The sequence below is a fragment of the Cajanus cajan genome, chromosome 3 (assembly GCF_000230855.2).
Source record: "Cajanus cajan strain Asha chromosome 3, NIPB_CcT2T_4, whole genome shotgun sequence".
NCBI lineage: Eukaryota > Viridiplantae > Streptophyta > Magnoliopsida > Fabales > Fabaceae > Cajanus > Cajanus cajan.
This window is the reverse complement of record NC_138519.1, coordinates 73,707,919-73,724,230: the sequence shown is the minus strand read 5'-3', so window position 1 is coordinate 73,724,230 and position 16,312 is coordinate 73,707,919. Positions and strand designations below refer to the sequence as shown.

The 16,312-nt window shown below is 30.6% G+C and overlaps 1 protein-coding gene across 3 annotated transcripts; it reads left to right on the top strand.

The window, feature by feature from the left end:
• Window positions 1–607: 607 nt before the first annotated feature.
• On the top strand, window positions 608–4,133 carry LOC109797909 (SNARE-like superfamily protein). 3 transcript variants are annotated; one of them, XM_020358107.3, is made up of 4 exons: window positions 608–753; window positions 1,920–1,999; window positions 2,432–2,600; window positions 3,611–4,133. In XM_020358107.3, the coding sequence occupies exons 2-4, from the start codon at window positions 1,940–1,942 to the stop codon at window positions 3,805–3,807; spliced, it is 426 nt and encodes a 141-aa protein (XP_020213696.1). In that variant the 5' UTR covers window positions 608–753; window positions 1,920–1,939; the 3' UTR covers window positions 3,808–4,133. The 3 variants fall into 3 exon arrangements, with proteins under 3 accessions (XP_020213696.1, XP_020213772.1, XP_020213848.1); XM_020358183.3 differs by having other exon boundaries at window positions 613–763; XM_020358259.3 differs by lacking the exon at window positions 608–753 and adding an exon at window positions 783–934.
• The last annotated feature ends 12,179 nt before the right edge of the window (window positions 4,134–16,312 follow it).

The window sequence follows — 16,312 nt, the reverse complement described above, 5'->3', positions numbered from 1 at the left end:
TTTTTAAATAAAAAAAAATTATAGCATATCTTAGACTATCTGCAGTGAGGTTGTTTATAATTAACCTCACTTATCACATCAATCTCATTTTTTTTTTCCTTTTTTCTTAAGAACGAGTGCTTATATAAGTAATTTCTGTAAATTTTAAACAACTCACACACTGATTTTCACACTAATGTGACAAGTGGGGTTGCTTATAAGCAACCCCACTAGAGATGGCATTAGAAAGGTTAATCGACATAAATCCCATCATTTTAGCTATTTTTTTTTAAAAAAAATAATTTCTAAAGAATTTATATATTTTTTATGAATAAAAAATGTTGAATGCTTGAAATAATAGTTAAAATTTGTAAATATTTTTATATATAAAAAAATTTTAGATTTAAAATCATTTTTCAACTGTTATTTTTATAAAATTTATTTACAACATCGAACTATTTTTTTTTTTATTTATATTTAAACAAGTTAAATATTTTAAAATTATTTTTCAATATATTTAACTAAATAAAGTTTATTCTAATTATAAAATATTATAATATTAATCAATTTTATGTATAATTAATTATTAAAATTATTTAATTTTCACAAACTTTTCTATAACAACTTTCAACTTAGTATAATTTTGTGGGATAGCATCACAAGTCATCCACCGTTAGATTTATTCATTTTCAAGTGAAGGGTTGACGGTTGACATCACCCTCTGTAGTTGCTGCATTCTCGGTGGTTCAAGTTGCTGTTTCCAGGCCTCAATCGGTAATTTTAGGTTGTTTCAAATTTCAAATTGTTTGATTTGCTCTGATTCCAAAGTTTGATGTTTAAAGTATGGTTTTTTCTGCTTGAAATTCTGTTTCGATTAGATGGGGGGACATTTTGTTGGGGATGGATGCCCTTTACGTGTGATCTGAGTATGGAGGAAGTTCTTCATAGATCGCTGGTAGTTTTTAGCTTTATTGATATGCTTCGTTTTGAACTATTTGGGAGAACTTGATTTGCTTGAATCTTCTCTCCCGATTTGAGTTGCCTCTCTGTTGCTACTCTCTGAATGTTAATCACTGTGATGGTGAAATTAAATTAGTTTTTTTTTTTTTGTCTTGCCACGGGTTTTCTCCGGTTTAGTGGGCTAGAGGCTAATTTTGCTCATGGTACTATGATTGTTGTTGGTCTGATGAGTTCCTGTGATTGTCGTTGATGTGACGAGTTCTGCACATATAGTGTTGTTGAATCATAGTGTGAATGGATAAGAATAATTTGTAAAATTAGTTTGAGTGGGGATGAGTGTGAATTGCAAGTGATGAAGGAATTTTGTCTTCCTTCCATTGTACGAATTGTGCTGGGCCGAGAGAGTTTAAGAATTGTTTTGTTGTTGCTCCCGTTGGAGACATCATGTGTGTTCTTCTCTGAAATTGAAGAAATGATTATGAAAGTGTGATTTGGTTGCCTACAAAAATGGAATGCAGAGGTATATTTGGCTGCTGGTCTTTATTGTGAAAAAATAAAATGCAGGTTGAGGGGTTCTTGAAGTTGGGTCACTTGGACCTCTAGATTGAAACTAGAAAAATCAATAATCAAATGTAATAACACCATAGGAGGACACCGTGTATGGGCTAGAAGGGTGTGTTGCAATGAGATGATAAACACACACTTGAATGACTTTTGCTGTAGTGTGTGTCATAGTAGTGAAAATAATAATAATAATTGAAATGATGCTTTGATAAAGGATAAAACATTCATAGAGAATAATGAGTTAGGCTAGTGTGTGTTTTAAATATTCATTCTCATGATTATCTTCATTCGGTGTTCACAATAATGTTGGTTGGTTGTTAATTGTACTGTAAATCCAAGATAGTGTATTTGTGGTTAGTACAAGAATTTAATTTTGAAAATTTCCCTGTTAAATTCCATCCTTGCCTTTATTTCAGATTCTGGAAAAGTTTTTGGAATGGCAGCAATTTACAGTCTTTACATCATCAACAAGTCTGGTGGATTGATATATTATAAGGTATGGTTGTTTTTATTCTCTCTGTTGCTCACTAGTCTCACTAGTCTCTAATTCAAACATCAAATTATTTTCTGGTGGGTTTCTAAGAAATTTATTTTGTATGCCTCTGAAATTGATGGCAGAAAGCATTGATGTTGTTGTTACTGTTTCTTTCTCTGTTTGATGAGCTAAAACTCTTGCATTGTTAATTAGTTCTCATATTTTCGCTCACCATTTAGACTGAGCTTCAGCTTCTAAATTCACTTAAAGAAATGACCAAGATACCTTAGGATGTGTCGGTCTAGGAAGATGGATCATAATGATAGCTTAATTTTCTTTCCAACCTTTTATTAAAAGAAAATAAATCAATTTTAATATTTTATTTATAGTTGCCGCTAAGCTTTTCATTTTACATGGAATCTATTAAAATTATGTTAATCTTTTGACGTGTAGGATTATGGGTCTGCTGGACGAATGGATACCAATGACAGCTTGCGTGTGGCAAGTTTATGGCATTCAATGCATGCTATCTCTCAGCAGTTATCACCTGTTTCAGGTTGTTTAGGAATTGAACTTCTCCAAGCAGATACATTTGATCTTCATTGCTTTCAATCGCTGACAGGTATTTTTTTAAACATTAGTCTTGTACTCATTATCACATTAGCTTTGTAAATACCCTGTGAATAAAATGAATACTTTATGTCTAACATCATTTACATTTTACTCTTAGTTATAATATCTAGTACCACCATACTGGCTTTTGTTTTTCATGAACAAAGGTTAAGGCCTTGCAGCTTGCAGGTAGCTGTAGTATGGCCAGTTTTCAATTAAAGATGGTTTGAGTATATCAGAAGCTCTAGATAATTATTAGTAACATAAGAATTGCTTGTTTTTGGTGATTGTTCAAACTATGAACTTGACTGCTTTGGCATTTTAATCTTGATTCTATCTAAAAGGCCACAATAGGCTAAACACTATACAGCTAAACCGATTATAAGATGAAGCCCAGATAATACTTTAGTAGAGTTGTATATATATTGCAACATTATAATTATATTATTTTCAATTTTTCTTGGATGCCTGATTTTTGAGTTAAAAAAATCCAGAATCATTAAGTTGGAAGGCAGGCTAAGGTTATTTTTACAATCTATACAACTTGCTGCTGACATGACCCAGAATATTGTTTGTATTTGGCTATTGTTACTATTTTTATGATTACATACTTCTTTCTTACTGTGTGGTTATAATAATTTTCTATGCACTATCATTTTTCTGGTAATGTACAGTTGAACACCCGTTTCTCACTTCATTTCTTGCAATGTTCTCTTTTGGCTCTTTAGTCTTTATATGCAATATAAAATTTCCCATTCCTCCGAGAGTCACTCATGTACCTTCTGATTTAGATCAATGAACTTGAATTCTTGAGTGTTTACATTGCTCTAGATGTCTGGCTTCTGTGTAAGTGTTTCATCCATTGCTTTAGCATTTATGTTTTGCACTTGTTAGTTTAATGGGACAATATTTTCATTGTTTAGCATTTTTATATTTGGTTAAATGCTCTGGAAAAATGAGCATGCAAGATCCCTCACCCTATTTTTCTAATATTGATATTAACATTCTTCTCCAATACAGGCACAAAATTTTTTGTGGTCTGTGAGCCTGGAGCACAACACATGGAAAATTTATTGAAATTTGTCTATGAATTGTACACGGACTATGTTTTGAAGAATCCGTTCTATGAGATGGAGATGCCTATACGCTGTGAGCTCTTTGATATCAACCTAACACAGGCAGTACAAAAGGATCGTGTTGCTTTTTTGGGCCGATGAATTTATATCTGACATCACATTTCTATTCTGATCAGCACATAATCTAACATTTGTCATTCGATTACACTACTTGTAAGGGAGAGTCTCTTCTACTGCTCCTAGCCTTTTTGATTTGCTCTTTTGAACAAATCAAGATTTACAATGTCTTAGAAAAACAAGTTTTCCGACATAAGATTTATCATTTTCCAGGAATGCTTTTCATATGGTAGTAGTTAAAAATTGCCTGTGTGCTACATAGATTACCTTGGCGTATGGTTTGTTTTGCAGATGTAATTTATTTTTACATGATGGTAGAATTACTCGAGGAATGGACTAGTGTTCTTGCATGATTGGATTTGGTGTATCAGCTCAATAGTCAGGTGCAATGTTGCATGTTCCTTAGCTGGTTACATATTCCAATGAGTTTACTGTCCTCAACGATCCAAATCTGGTGTAGTACACATAAACATCACCTAAAATATGCTTAGTTTTCATTCTTTGATAGTAATCGGTTACACTTCATGGGCACACTTTTTGATTGTGTCATCACTATTTAGTGTTTATTGAAGTGAGATGATAAGGTGTTCTGCTCCAAGTATCATCACCAAATCCGATATGCAGTGATCTATATGCATAAGTTTACTGGGTTTAGTTGCTGAGGGAACAAATTTAGACATAGACTAGATGTTAAAGTTCGAAAGTTTGGTCATTTTACAAATAATTAGGTTTAAGGCTTAGTAATTAACTATGTCCATTATTTTGTAACTGTGTATGTGTGCTTTTTTTTGGGTCTTATTTTCTAGATGTTTTGTTAACATTAATTTGAAAATATTTAGATGAGTTAATGCTATGAATTTATCGTAACAAAGGAGATTTGGTGATGTAAAACTGGAATTAAAAGATGAATTACTCTGTAAGAGAATCTTTTTTGTGAGATTCTTAAGTTTGTGAACTGTTTTTTACTTGGGACCATTGGAGAATATTGACTTGAATTCTAGCAATAAGAACTAGTTCTTGTATAAACTGATTCTTGTGAGTAAAAGCATTTTGTCAGATAATATATGGGATTAATTTTAAGTTCTTGGAGGATTTTACTGATAGAACTAGTTCACGTATTTTATAAGTGCGTTTATTATATATTCTTAGTAAAGAGATTAGAAAGTTGTTCTGTCTCACACATAATTAAAAAAATCAATTTTAAATTTAAAGAATAAAAATAAATTTATCTTATATTTAAGAGATTAAAAAGATATTTAAGTAATTTGATCATCACCAAAGAAATTGATAAGATTAAGATTGAAAAATCAAAGACAAATGTGATTTGTCTATGATGTGTCAAACTTTATACCGAGGTGAAATTGGATTCCAAATATTTATGTTCTTTTATGTTTATTTGGTGTTTGTTTAAATTTTGAAAAGAAGATTTCAAAATGATTTGTGATGGATTTGATTTTTTTTTTTTTTAGTTTCTAAAAATCACACTGAAACATAATTTTCAAAACGCAGGTTTTAAATGGTAGGATTCGTAGGAAATAGAAGAATATGAGTAATAAAAAAACTTAAAAGAAGAAAACCAAAACAACTTAAATGTGTCATATTATTTTATTTTATTTTAAGAACTGAAAAAGAATACTTATAAAAATAGTTTTTTAAAACTACTCTTTTCAAATGAGTTTTTTTCCTAGCAAAAAGACCCTTAATTACATAATATACTTATTATTTTCGTCTGTTTTTGTGCTACCTATGTTTTTTGAATTGAGAAATATGGTACTTGAAAATAATCCATGTTTTTCAGTACTTGCTGCTAATTAGTCATTAAAGGAAACTCAATTTTATTTATTTTTAAGCTAAGACAACTAAATTTTCACGTATCATATGCAATGCAAAAAAAATTTGGCAAAACTCTCCAAACCAATTCATGATTAATTGACGCTGAGAGGTAGGTAATGGAAGCCACTACTTTTGGCCTTTATGAGGTTCAGAAACTTAATAAGTAAAATAATTGTCTTACTTACCAACCATGCATAGCATATATTATTTGCTTAATACTATGTAACTATCTTATAATTTATTCATTGTGTCACTATAAGTTTCATTTATTTAGAGTAAATGTGGTTCTCTATACATGTGGCATGAAGTTAATTTAGTCACACATAGTATAAAATAATAATCCTTAGCTAATAACTAAATTGATGTTCAACTATATATAAAAATATTATATTGATGTTCATTTAAATATTCAACAACTAAAATAAAATTGATTTTTAAATACTTCCGAGGACTATATGTTACATTATAGGTGTCTTAGGACGACTAGTTTAAATGCTTACTTATTTTGGAATTAGTTTATTGGGGTTAAATACACAATGAGTTTGTTATTCATATTTTATATAATTTACTAACAAGTTTATTATGTTAGCTCGTGTTTGTGACATGATAAAAACTCATTATAATAACTTACTAAAAATATTGTTTCACTTCTTTAAATACCAAATGACCATTTCAAATTAATAAAATTTAAAATAAGAAAATAAGATGATAAAATTATTTAACTAGAAAAATGTTTTTTATTTTATTTTTTGTTTTCAATAATCAATTACAAAAGTATACTAACTTATTTTTATTGATTGATATAAAAAGATGAAAATAATAAAATATTTTTTTTTCAAATTAAACACATTAAATGTTACCATTAAATTATCATCATATTGTTGATCCAAGTAGTAGCGAACCTCGAGTAGTGGGGATAATTTATTTAAATTTTTATAAATATTACATGAAAAAGAAGAAAACATTCATTAGAATAAAAAGTAATTTGAAAAGAGATAACAACAATTGAGAATTTAGGAGCAATGAATTCAAATTATAAATTAAGAAAACTTTTTTTTTTATTTATCCAAAAAAAGGACAAAGAAATCATAATACAAGATATACACGTATACTATCTTTAAAGTCAAGAGGTGCAAATAAACACCCTAAAGTATACAGGTCTACCATAGAATTCGAGTAATACCGGATTTAGTTTTCTTAATTAGGTTTAGTTTTCTTAATTAAATTTGAATTCTTTAAGTAATGTTTTAATTTAAGTATTGTGAATAAAATAATTTGATTACAAGAAATGACACTATTTGAAGTGATTTGGTCAAATTTTTTAGACAAACACTAATCATAAAAAAAGTTAATAAATAATTCATACTATGGTTAAAAAAATACTATTATCATTGGGTTAGTATAACTTCAAATTGTGGCCGTTTCGTTGAAAAAAAAAAATCTTGTGATTTGTTATGTTTCTCTCCTAAAATTGAATTCCAATTAGCATTCATGGGAGAAAACTCGACCACAAAACATTGCGCAGAAAAGAGAGTGTATTTATAGGTTAGTTTTGTGGACATAAATGATGTAAACTTCAGGTTTAATTTATTTTCCTCCACCTAGACACAAATGTTAAAAAATGGAGATTATTTTGTTGAATTTCACAAGTCTTCACTCCATAACTTGACTATGACCCACATATATATATTATCGCTACAACATGTGATCATATTAATTTACAACTCCAAGGTTAAAAACTATGAACATATATTGTGAGAGGAACCCTACCCTTCAAAGGTTCTTTATGTGTGTTCCACAATTCAGTTGTCCTTGACCAAAACCCTACCACTCAAAGTCATCCACAAGTTCCTTACCATAAAAACAGGACCGAATTTGGGACAATCCCTTGTGAAGGGAACTTTCATTGATCCCTAAACCAACAACAGAAACCAAACAAATCTGGTATGTCTTATATTGAGTTTCATCTTTTAATTAAAAAAGATAGACTTTGGTATTCCATCACTTGTTTCGTTACTGCATATTCTAGCCTACTTTTTCCCCTTTTATGCTCAAATTTTTAGCACATACGCCCCCTCTTCTCATGTCGTTTTCTTATGGGACACCCCCCCCCCCCCCCCCCTTTCTCATGTCTCAAAATATGTCCATATCTATACCTTACACAAGGACTAAGAAATAGCGTGGCATCATGGAAGGTTCATTCCACATGTTGTTAATTAGGGCATGGAAATTTTAGTATGTTATTTTTTTTAGTAAGTTTCATGGCTTTTAAATTGGATACGGTTACGCGTATGTAATCCTTAGGGAAGGTGTCAAAGAAAGATCCAAATTAAACCTACCAAAGGGGCATATTCCTTCAAGGATGTGACAAAATAGGGTTTTTGAAAGAAAAAAAAAATATATTACTGTGGCTCCAAAGATAGAAGGATACTTTTCAAGTTCATGTACATAGTACTAGTTTAATATTAATTTATTATCTTATATGATTGATTGGTTCATAAAATCTTATAGAGGAGAAAAAATAAAAAGAAAATAATAAAGAAAGGACAGGGATTAAGATTTAAGAGAAGGTCGAGCCGAAACTTGCATGTGCTCATAACATGGTAGGGTCCAGTATAATTTCATCAGCTACTGTGGCCTTTCTCTACTTTTTGTAGTTATGAATGATAAATGGCAATTAGCTTGGCTTTCTTTCCCAATCTATTTTAAGCTAGACTTTTAATAGTAACATGACAAACTAATCTCTATCTGTTGTGTCCCATAAAATGTATTTTAGAGGCTGTTTTATGTGGGTTGATGATGATGATACACTAGAAAATGATTATATGCAAATTGAACAGATAAAGGGCTTAAAAGGAATTTTGAAACATTCTACCAAAAATATAGAAAAATAAAATAAATTTTATTATAACCATCCTTATTGTCCCTACAAACTTTAATTAAGTTCTAATATTATTTTATAGATATAAGATTGAGTTTAACTTCAACTTACAAACTAATTTGTAAAGTAAAAATTATTTTTATTTATACATTTTATTTTTGTCACACCATTAGTCCATATAAAATTTTTAACATACTTTTCTCACATTAAAAATTATCATCTTAAGAGTTAAGATATTTGCATGTGATTTGATAATGGCAAAATAGTGGATGCAACTTAATAAGTCCAATAAACATAAATTTGAATTGAGTTTGATATTATATTAAGAGTTTGGAATTGAACTTAGCTATTTTAATTTTATTACAAAACTAGTTTATAAGAGAAAAATTGTTTCCACTAATATATTTGACCATATCACTAATCAATATTTTAAATATTTTAGATTAGTTACAAGAGTGATCATTATTATTGAATTTGAACTTTAAACATGCTTAAATTCCCCCATTCCTATCCAAATATGTGATGTAAGAATCAAATTTGAGTTCTCTCTTACTAATTGTGGATGTATTGCTAATTGAGACTCAAACGTTAGTTATTGCATAAACACAAGAACTAAATCTTTTTTAACTAATAATCACTTGAATTTAAGTGGGATTTTTTTTGTTACTTTGATTCATTATCATCTATATTTATGATAATGACATAATTATAACATAAAGTGATAAAACTTTATGGAAATGCCCTAAATTCTTTAGAATTTGAACAAGTAGGCTCACACATGAATATGGAGTTTGGTTTCATATTACCTTATTTACTAATTTATGTTATTCTAAGTTTATTAAAATTGTTGAAAATATAATCAAAATCTCACGTTATGTGAAAAGAAAGAAAACTGCATGTCTATAAAATATACATATACTCTATTGATATTAGGTCTTTTAAAAGATAATCAAAAGTAAAATTATGAAAATTTATATCCAAAATGAACAATATCATATCAATATGGATATGTGTGTGAAATACTCCCCTTGGTGCATGTAACGACCCGCCATGGTCTCTACACTTAGTGGAATCGCACTACTACTAGTGAACTAAGGAAAATATTAAATTGGATAACTCATACATACGGGTATAGATAAGAATAAAAATAACCAAATTCTTTAAATACAAAATAAAATGCCATATATGTACAGTCATCCCAAAAATAATATTCCCTAGTGCCGGTCAAACAGACAAAAATCGCTACCCAAAATGGTAATCCTAACACGAGGATCAAACTCCCCGTCTCGCAGCGGTCACCTCGACTCCAAGCTAGCCCTGATCTGCTCCCATACCAAGTATGATCATCGCAGTTCCACCACATGGAAACATAAGGGTAAGCTAGAATTCACAAATGAATCATAATAATCTATACTACACAATCGTATTCATAGAGTCACACCATACACTCTATCCAATACTACTCATGCATAAAATATAATCCACCAATCATGAAGTCAAACACCACACTTCATCATATTAATAATCATGCAATAAATGCATCTCATGACAGATATCAATGCATATCAATCATCTAATGCGTCGTCACGCATACACCTAGGAGATCTCCATAACAATAGAGTTGTATAAGTGACATTCCATCCTACCGAAACCACCCCAACCGTTTTCACGCCCAATGCGCCTGCTCGGTCACAGCTAAACAGGATATAATCCTCCCTCGGGTTTACTCGGATGATGTCACTTACACACTTGGAAGTCCAGATCCACCGTCAGGTATAGCACAGCTGGGTACGGGCTTACCACGACCTTGGCATGCATTAACCAAGTCAATTGTGGAGTTCGCCCACCGACTATCCGCAAGGATCCACGCACCTTCCCGAGTACTTGGTTAAGGGAATAACCCTCGACCTCATACCCCGCTCCAACACTAGCTAAGGACTTAGAGGAGACTCACCCAACCCAGTGGCCTATCTGAGCACCACTCTCCCAAATCCAGTGGCCTCCCAGAGCACCACTCTCATATATCAGTGGTCTATCCAAGCACCACTCTCAAGAGACTCTATGTGAGCTCTTCCAGTTCGAAAATATTTTTCATCTCCTCAAGTCCTAGGCTAGACTCATGCCATAGGCATCACATGCAATCATGCATCATACATCATAATGGTCTGCCCACCATCATGATCAACAATCATACACATGTCATAAGACATCACATGCAATAATGCATCATACATCATAATGGTCTGCCCACCATCATGATCAACAATCATACTCATATGAACATATACGCATGTCATATCATATTCAAACATTCATACGTATCATCACAAAGCATACATATGAATCACACCTCACCATACATCATATATCATACATACATGATCTAAAACTTTAACTTTAAACATGCATAAGCATCAATTCATTCATAAACTTATTCACGCTCGGCGTAGCCTGAGCTCGCCCAGCCTAATCCCAGCCTGAGAGTCCCAAGACTCATCCACGCCTAGCGCATTCAACCTGCGCCCGGCCTAAATTCCAATAACAGAGTTCACAAACTCTCATCCACACCAACAAATCCAGCCACATGCAAACACAAAATACAATGCATAGACTCCATACAACTTAAATAAACCTAGAATCAACATGCACCCATCTGATGCATCAAATTCACCAGAACCCCCATTTTTTTTCCAAGACTTTGAACAATTAGCGAATTCTCCGATCCAGCCATGGATCCTCAACTTTCATGCATCAATTGAGTTTTTAAACTCACATGCAACTTAAATAACAAACATTCTAGCTTCCCTTACCTGAAGATTGGCTCAGATAGCCAAAGACTGAACAAAAGTAGAATTTCCCCTCGAGGCTCAACTCGGAACTTCAGTCCTCCCAAAACAAGCTTTCTAATCTGAATTTCAAGAAAAGTCAGAAGGAGTTAGTGATCTAGAGGAGAAAAGGAGTCAAACAGAGAAATTTGGGAGAGAAAGGAGCTCACTGACCCAGAGACCTTCTCTCTAAAACTTCTCTCTAAAAACTCCGAAACTCCTGAAGGCCCCCAACCCCCTATTTATAGACTTCCGGATTGGCCCATAACGGCCCGTACCGAGTTCGGAACGGCCCGTTCCGAACTCCCAAATCATGCACAAAATTAACGCCCAGAACGGCCGGTTCTGAAATCAGAACGGCCCGTTCCGGGACTCATCCGGAACGGCCCATTCTCCCTCCGGAACGGCCCGTTCTCCCTCTAGAACGGTCCGTTCTCCCTCCAGAACGGTCCGTTCTCAACTACAATATGTAGTTCAATTCAGTAGCTTGGAACGGCCCGTTCCAATTTGAGAACGGCCCGTTCTGGGCTACTGAATCAGCCTTTTTTTTATCTTTTTTTTTTTTTTTTTTTAACAATGTTACAGTGCACCCTAAAAAGTTACGTCGATTGTGAAGCTATGTAAATCCTAATGCATAGAAAAATATAATAAGGAAGTCGATGGAAATTCAATTTTATTCTGAACTCATGAAAGTTTAGGTATAAAATAAATAATATTATATCAAATATGAACATGTGTGTGGGATATCTCTTAGTGCATCCTAAAAAGAAGAAGAAAAAAAAAGAGGGGGATGGGGAGGGGAAGAAGAGAAAAAGGAAAAACGAAACACGAGATGAATAGAATTCTTTTGCTTGTTCATGAGTGTAAGCATCCATGTGAGATTAACTCACACTTCTCTTCTGTCCTTATCAAGGGAAGTTGTTACCATGAAAATGATATGACAAATATGTGAAAGAGTTCCCACATAAGTCGGTCAGAAGCTATTTTCTCCTTTATTGATTTGAAAGCAAATATGACACTCTCCAAAGCATTGTTATGCAATAATAGCCATTGCACTGTCCTTGTCAATGTCATTTAAGCATTATAGTTTAATTTCAAAATATATCACGTGATCTTCCTTCCACCATTATTTTGTTTGTAAAAAAGTGGATGAGTTAATATATATAATTTAGCAATTAAATATTCTGTGTTTAAATATTGTGAGAACAATTTATTTTGTACAAAATTTCGTGTTTAATTAATTTCTACTGTGTGGATATCATGACAATATTAAAATTTGACCCGGTAAACTGGAGACACCGTATGAAGAGAATTTTTTTTTATATTTTTATATATAGATTTGAAATTGATTATTGATTATTAATCAACTCGTTTACAAATTGGTTACTCCATTATTAAAGGTGAAGCTTAGCTAGCTACTTTAAGAGCAACCGTCCTAGCTTTATTTTAATTCTTCGTTATGTACAGAATAGCACAGTTTAACTAATAACATAACCGAATAAATTGATCAAAGTAAAGAAAGAAAAGAAAAAAATAAGCTTTTGAAATAGAAGGAAGCTATAGTTTTGTATTCTCAAAGGAAATTTTTAGACATACTATTCTGAGTAAATTTAGCCACCAGTACTTTGTCGGTCGTTATCATATGATATATGAATTTATTTTTTGAGTGAATAATTATATGATATGAATAATTAACTGAACTACCTAACTAATAAATAAAAAAGATGCTGTTGAACAGAAAAGGTTCACTTATATAGTATAAGGTTATGAATTTTGGACGTTTTAGTATATAATTTGAATACTAAAGCAACAAAAATTATCCATTTTTTGAATCAAGTTACTTTATCTTTCATTCTTGACGTCAGGCCAAATAGTCTCATAAATTAATGTTTTGACATGAACAAACAACTTGATTTCGGTTAAATAAAAAAACAATTTTAATATCAATAAACTCATAATCTTTTTTGAACTATTTTTTTTAGAAATTCTAAGACAGCCTAAATAAGTTGGGGTGTATCTATGCACCTTGAACGTGTTTGCTATGATTGGATATCAACAAAATAAATACACATTACCAATGATATCATTCAAAGTGCATGGATGGTATAGATAGTAGAATCATATCCTTTATTTTTCTAAAACTCAACTTCTTTTACTCGCGATATCACTATAACAATATATGTTTTTAATAATATAAAAAAAAATTAAATATTCTAAAAGTTAGTTATCACATATCAAAATTTACTTATCTTAAATTTTATTTTATAGATATGTATACTTTTTATGTATTATTATTTTATTCAATTTTAAGAAATAATTAAATATTATTAAAGAAGTATATTTTTTTATATATCATTTTTTTTACTTGATATAAGACTTTATTAATTTAGAAAAACATAGAAAGAATAATATTGTGATAAGTAACATTTTTTATAGAAAAAAATTGTTACAATAATTTATTAACTTAATTTACAGTAACATTATAATAAATATAAATTGAAAAATGTTATTAAAAATATTGAAGCCGATCCTTCCCCAGACAATGAAAAATAATGTTATGTGATCTTTAAAAAGAATTAAAAAAAAATGATGAGAGTGATATTGAAAATGGCATGTTATATTGTTTTGGAATGGTTAGTTTAGGGTCGGCAATGTTGGTTTTCATATATTAACCATATTCAATAATACTATTTTCTGGTCATTGCATTGCATGTGACCATAACACGACTAAGTCAGCTAAACATATCCACAATGTTTGCCCCATCCATGTGTCACTGCACATTTAATTCATCATTTGAGTAAGAACCCTCTTATACATAGAAAATTCAGAAACACACACATTTAACAATGAAGTATGAACTTGTTGACATAGAAGAAAAATAAAGATCCTTAAAATATCCTCAATTTCTCCAGATTCCTATTCTATTCATTTTTCTTACATGAACATATTGCTGACACCAGATATGATAGAATCTTCGTGAAACATTTTGTCAGACAAGATCAAGAATCCCTGGTCTCAATACAATTATAAAATTTAGAACAGTCTAAATTCAAAATTTCCATATCTCAATGTTAATTTGGTTAATTAAACTTACAGCCAATAAAAAACCAAGGAAATAGGACTTGTCCCCAATAAGGGAGAAAAGGAGACAGATACATTTTTTTTTTAATTTCATGTCACCAAAAGAAATTATACATTACAAAAAAATTATCATGACATATACTTTACAGTAATATAAAAATTATTATTAAAAATTATTTTTATATTCACAATAAATATAATATATATTGATATATTATTAAAAAATGTGAGTATAAAATATAATGATATAAAATATATCATTAAGTTTCATTCAAAATTAACATTAAATTATGTGTAATTGTAATTAAATAAATATATTCATGTAAAATTTCTTGTAATATTAGTAACATATATAGTGAGTTATTAAAAATTATTTTTATCTATAATTATATTTTTATAATTATTAAAAAATATCGATATAAATTATAGTGATATATAATATATGTGATTGATTCTTATTTAAAATCAATATTAAAATTATATATAAATATATATTAAATAAATTATATTTTATTTATAATAACACTTTTTTTTTATATGTTATTGTACATAACTTCTTCTTTTTTTGGCGGTTTACTGTTTAAATAGCTATTAGTTTCATTTATCACTTTTACCCCTTCTGTTTTTTCCCCTCTTAGTTCCATTCATATTAATTAAGTAAATTCTGATGATTTATTTACACATATATGACAAATTAAAAAAAGGTTTTTAATGGTTTCTTTTTGCCCACATGTTTTTTTTTTTTTTGTGTCAAACACAGAATCAATTAGTGAATGTAATTTATGCATCACCTAATTTGGACATGATCTTCCACCAAATGAAAGCTCACACTTAAATGAAATTAAAAAATTCTCAGAGGGAAAGGTTTTGTAATTAACATAGTTCATCTCTCTCAGACACATACAAGGGCTACCAATTACCATGCACAGTTTGTTTGTCCAACTGGAAGCAAGGCTGTTTCTATTAAATTATCAACCAAACTCTTCAATTATATTCAAGAACTGAAAATAAATAAAATAAAATAAAATGGCACGCTCTTGCAATCCTTCTTACGTGGCACATTTTCAAGCACAGAGAAGATACTATTGCATAGACTCTTGAATATTGGAAAAGGGGAGTTGCACCATGCAATGCAAATGTCCTGAGTAGCTTCCACTTTTGATTTTGCCCAGATAGACAGATACTTCTCCATGTGCTAAGATACTGTTTATCATTTCCTTAAGACCCTACCGATTTCAATTCCAAACTGCAATTTAGCTTTTGACTCTTTTATCATTGGAACTCTTCACACCATGCACAACCTAATCATGTCTAAGCTCTTATCCATTTATCCATTATATATAAATAAACAAATAAATACAAGTAACATGTTTTTTTAAATCAACTAGTGAAGAGTTATTTCTGCTTGATAAGTTGTTTCGATTTCGAATCTTAGTATATAACTATGTTAAATGTTTAAAAGAAGAGTTTTGTTATCTTAAATCTTAAGTATACAATTGTATTAAATATTCAAAATAAAAATTTTATCGCTCATAATGATCTTATTTAATTCAAACATGATTGTTTCTCATAAAAATTACTTGTAATATTTCAGATAACAAAAATATACTCTTATATGTTAAAGAGTGTGTTGTTAATACTTGTTGAAAGAAACAATAATTTGATAAAAGAAAGAAATGCGGAAAAACTATTGGCCACAATATATTAACATTATAGTGTATAAAGTTGGGAAGAAAGATAGTTGGGGTTGCATGTGCAGAGGTATGGCCCACAATATTAGCGGTTGGGAACCCCAACTAGAACCAGCGCATGTGCATTTGATTTGTCACTTGTTCTGTGGCTTTTTGGAGAAAACCACGCTTATGTGGATGTTAGTAATAAGATGTTACCTTATAAATAGAGGCCCCC

Coding starts and splice junctions, on each gene's coding strand:
- LOC109797909 (XM_020358107.3), top strand. CDS start 1,940: ATGGCAGCAATTTACAGTCTTTACATCATCAACAAGTCTGGTGGATTG. Junction 2,000..2,431: donor GTGGATTGATATATTATAAG/GTATGGTTGTTT, acceptor TTTGACGTGTAG/GATTATGGGTCTGCTGGACG. Junction 2,601..3,610: donor TTGCTTTCAATCGCTGACAG/GTATTTTTTTAA, acceptor TCTCCAATACAG/GCACAAAATTTTTTGTGGTC.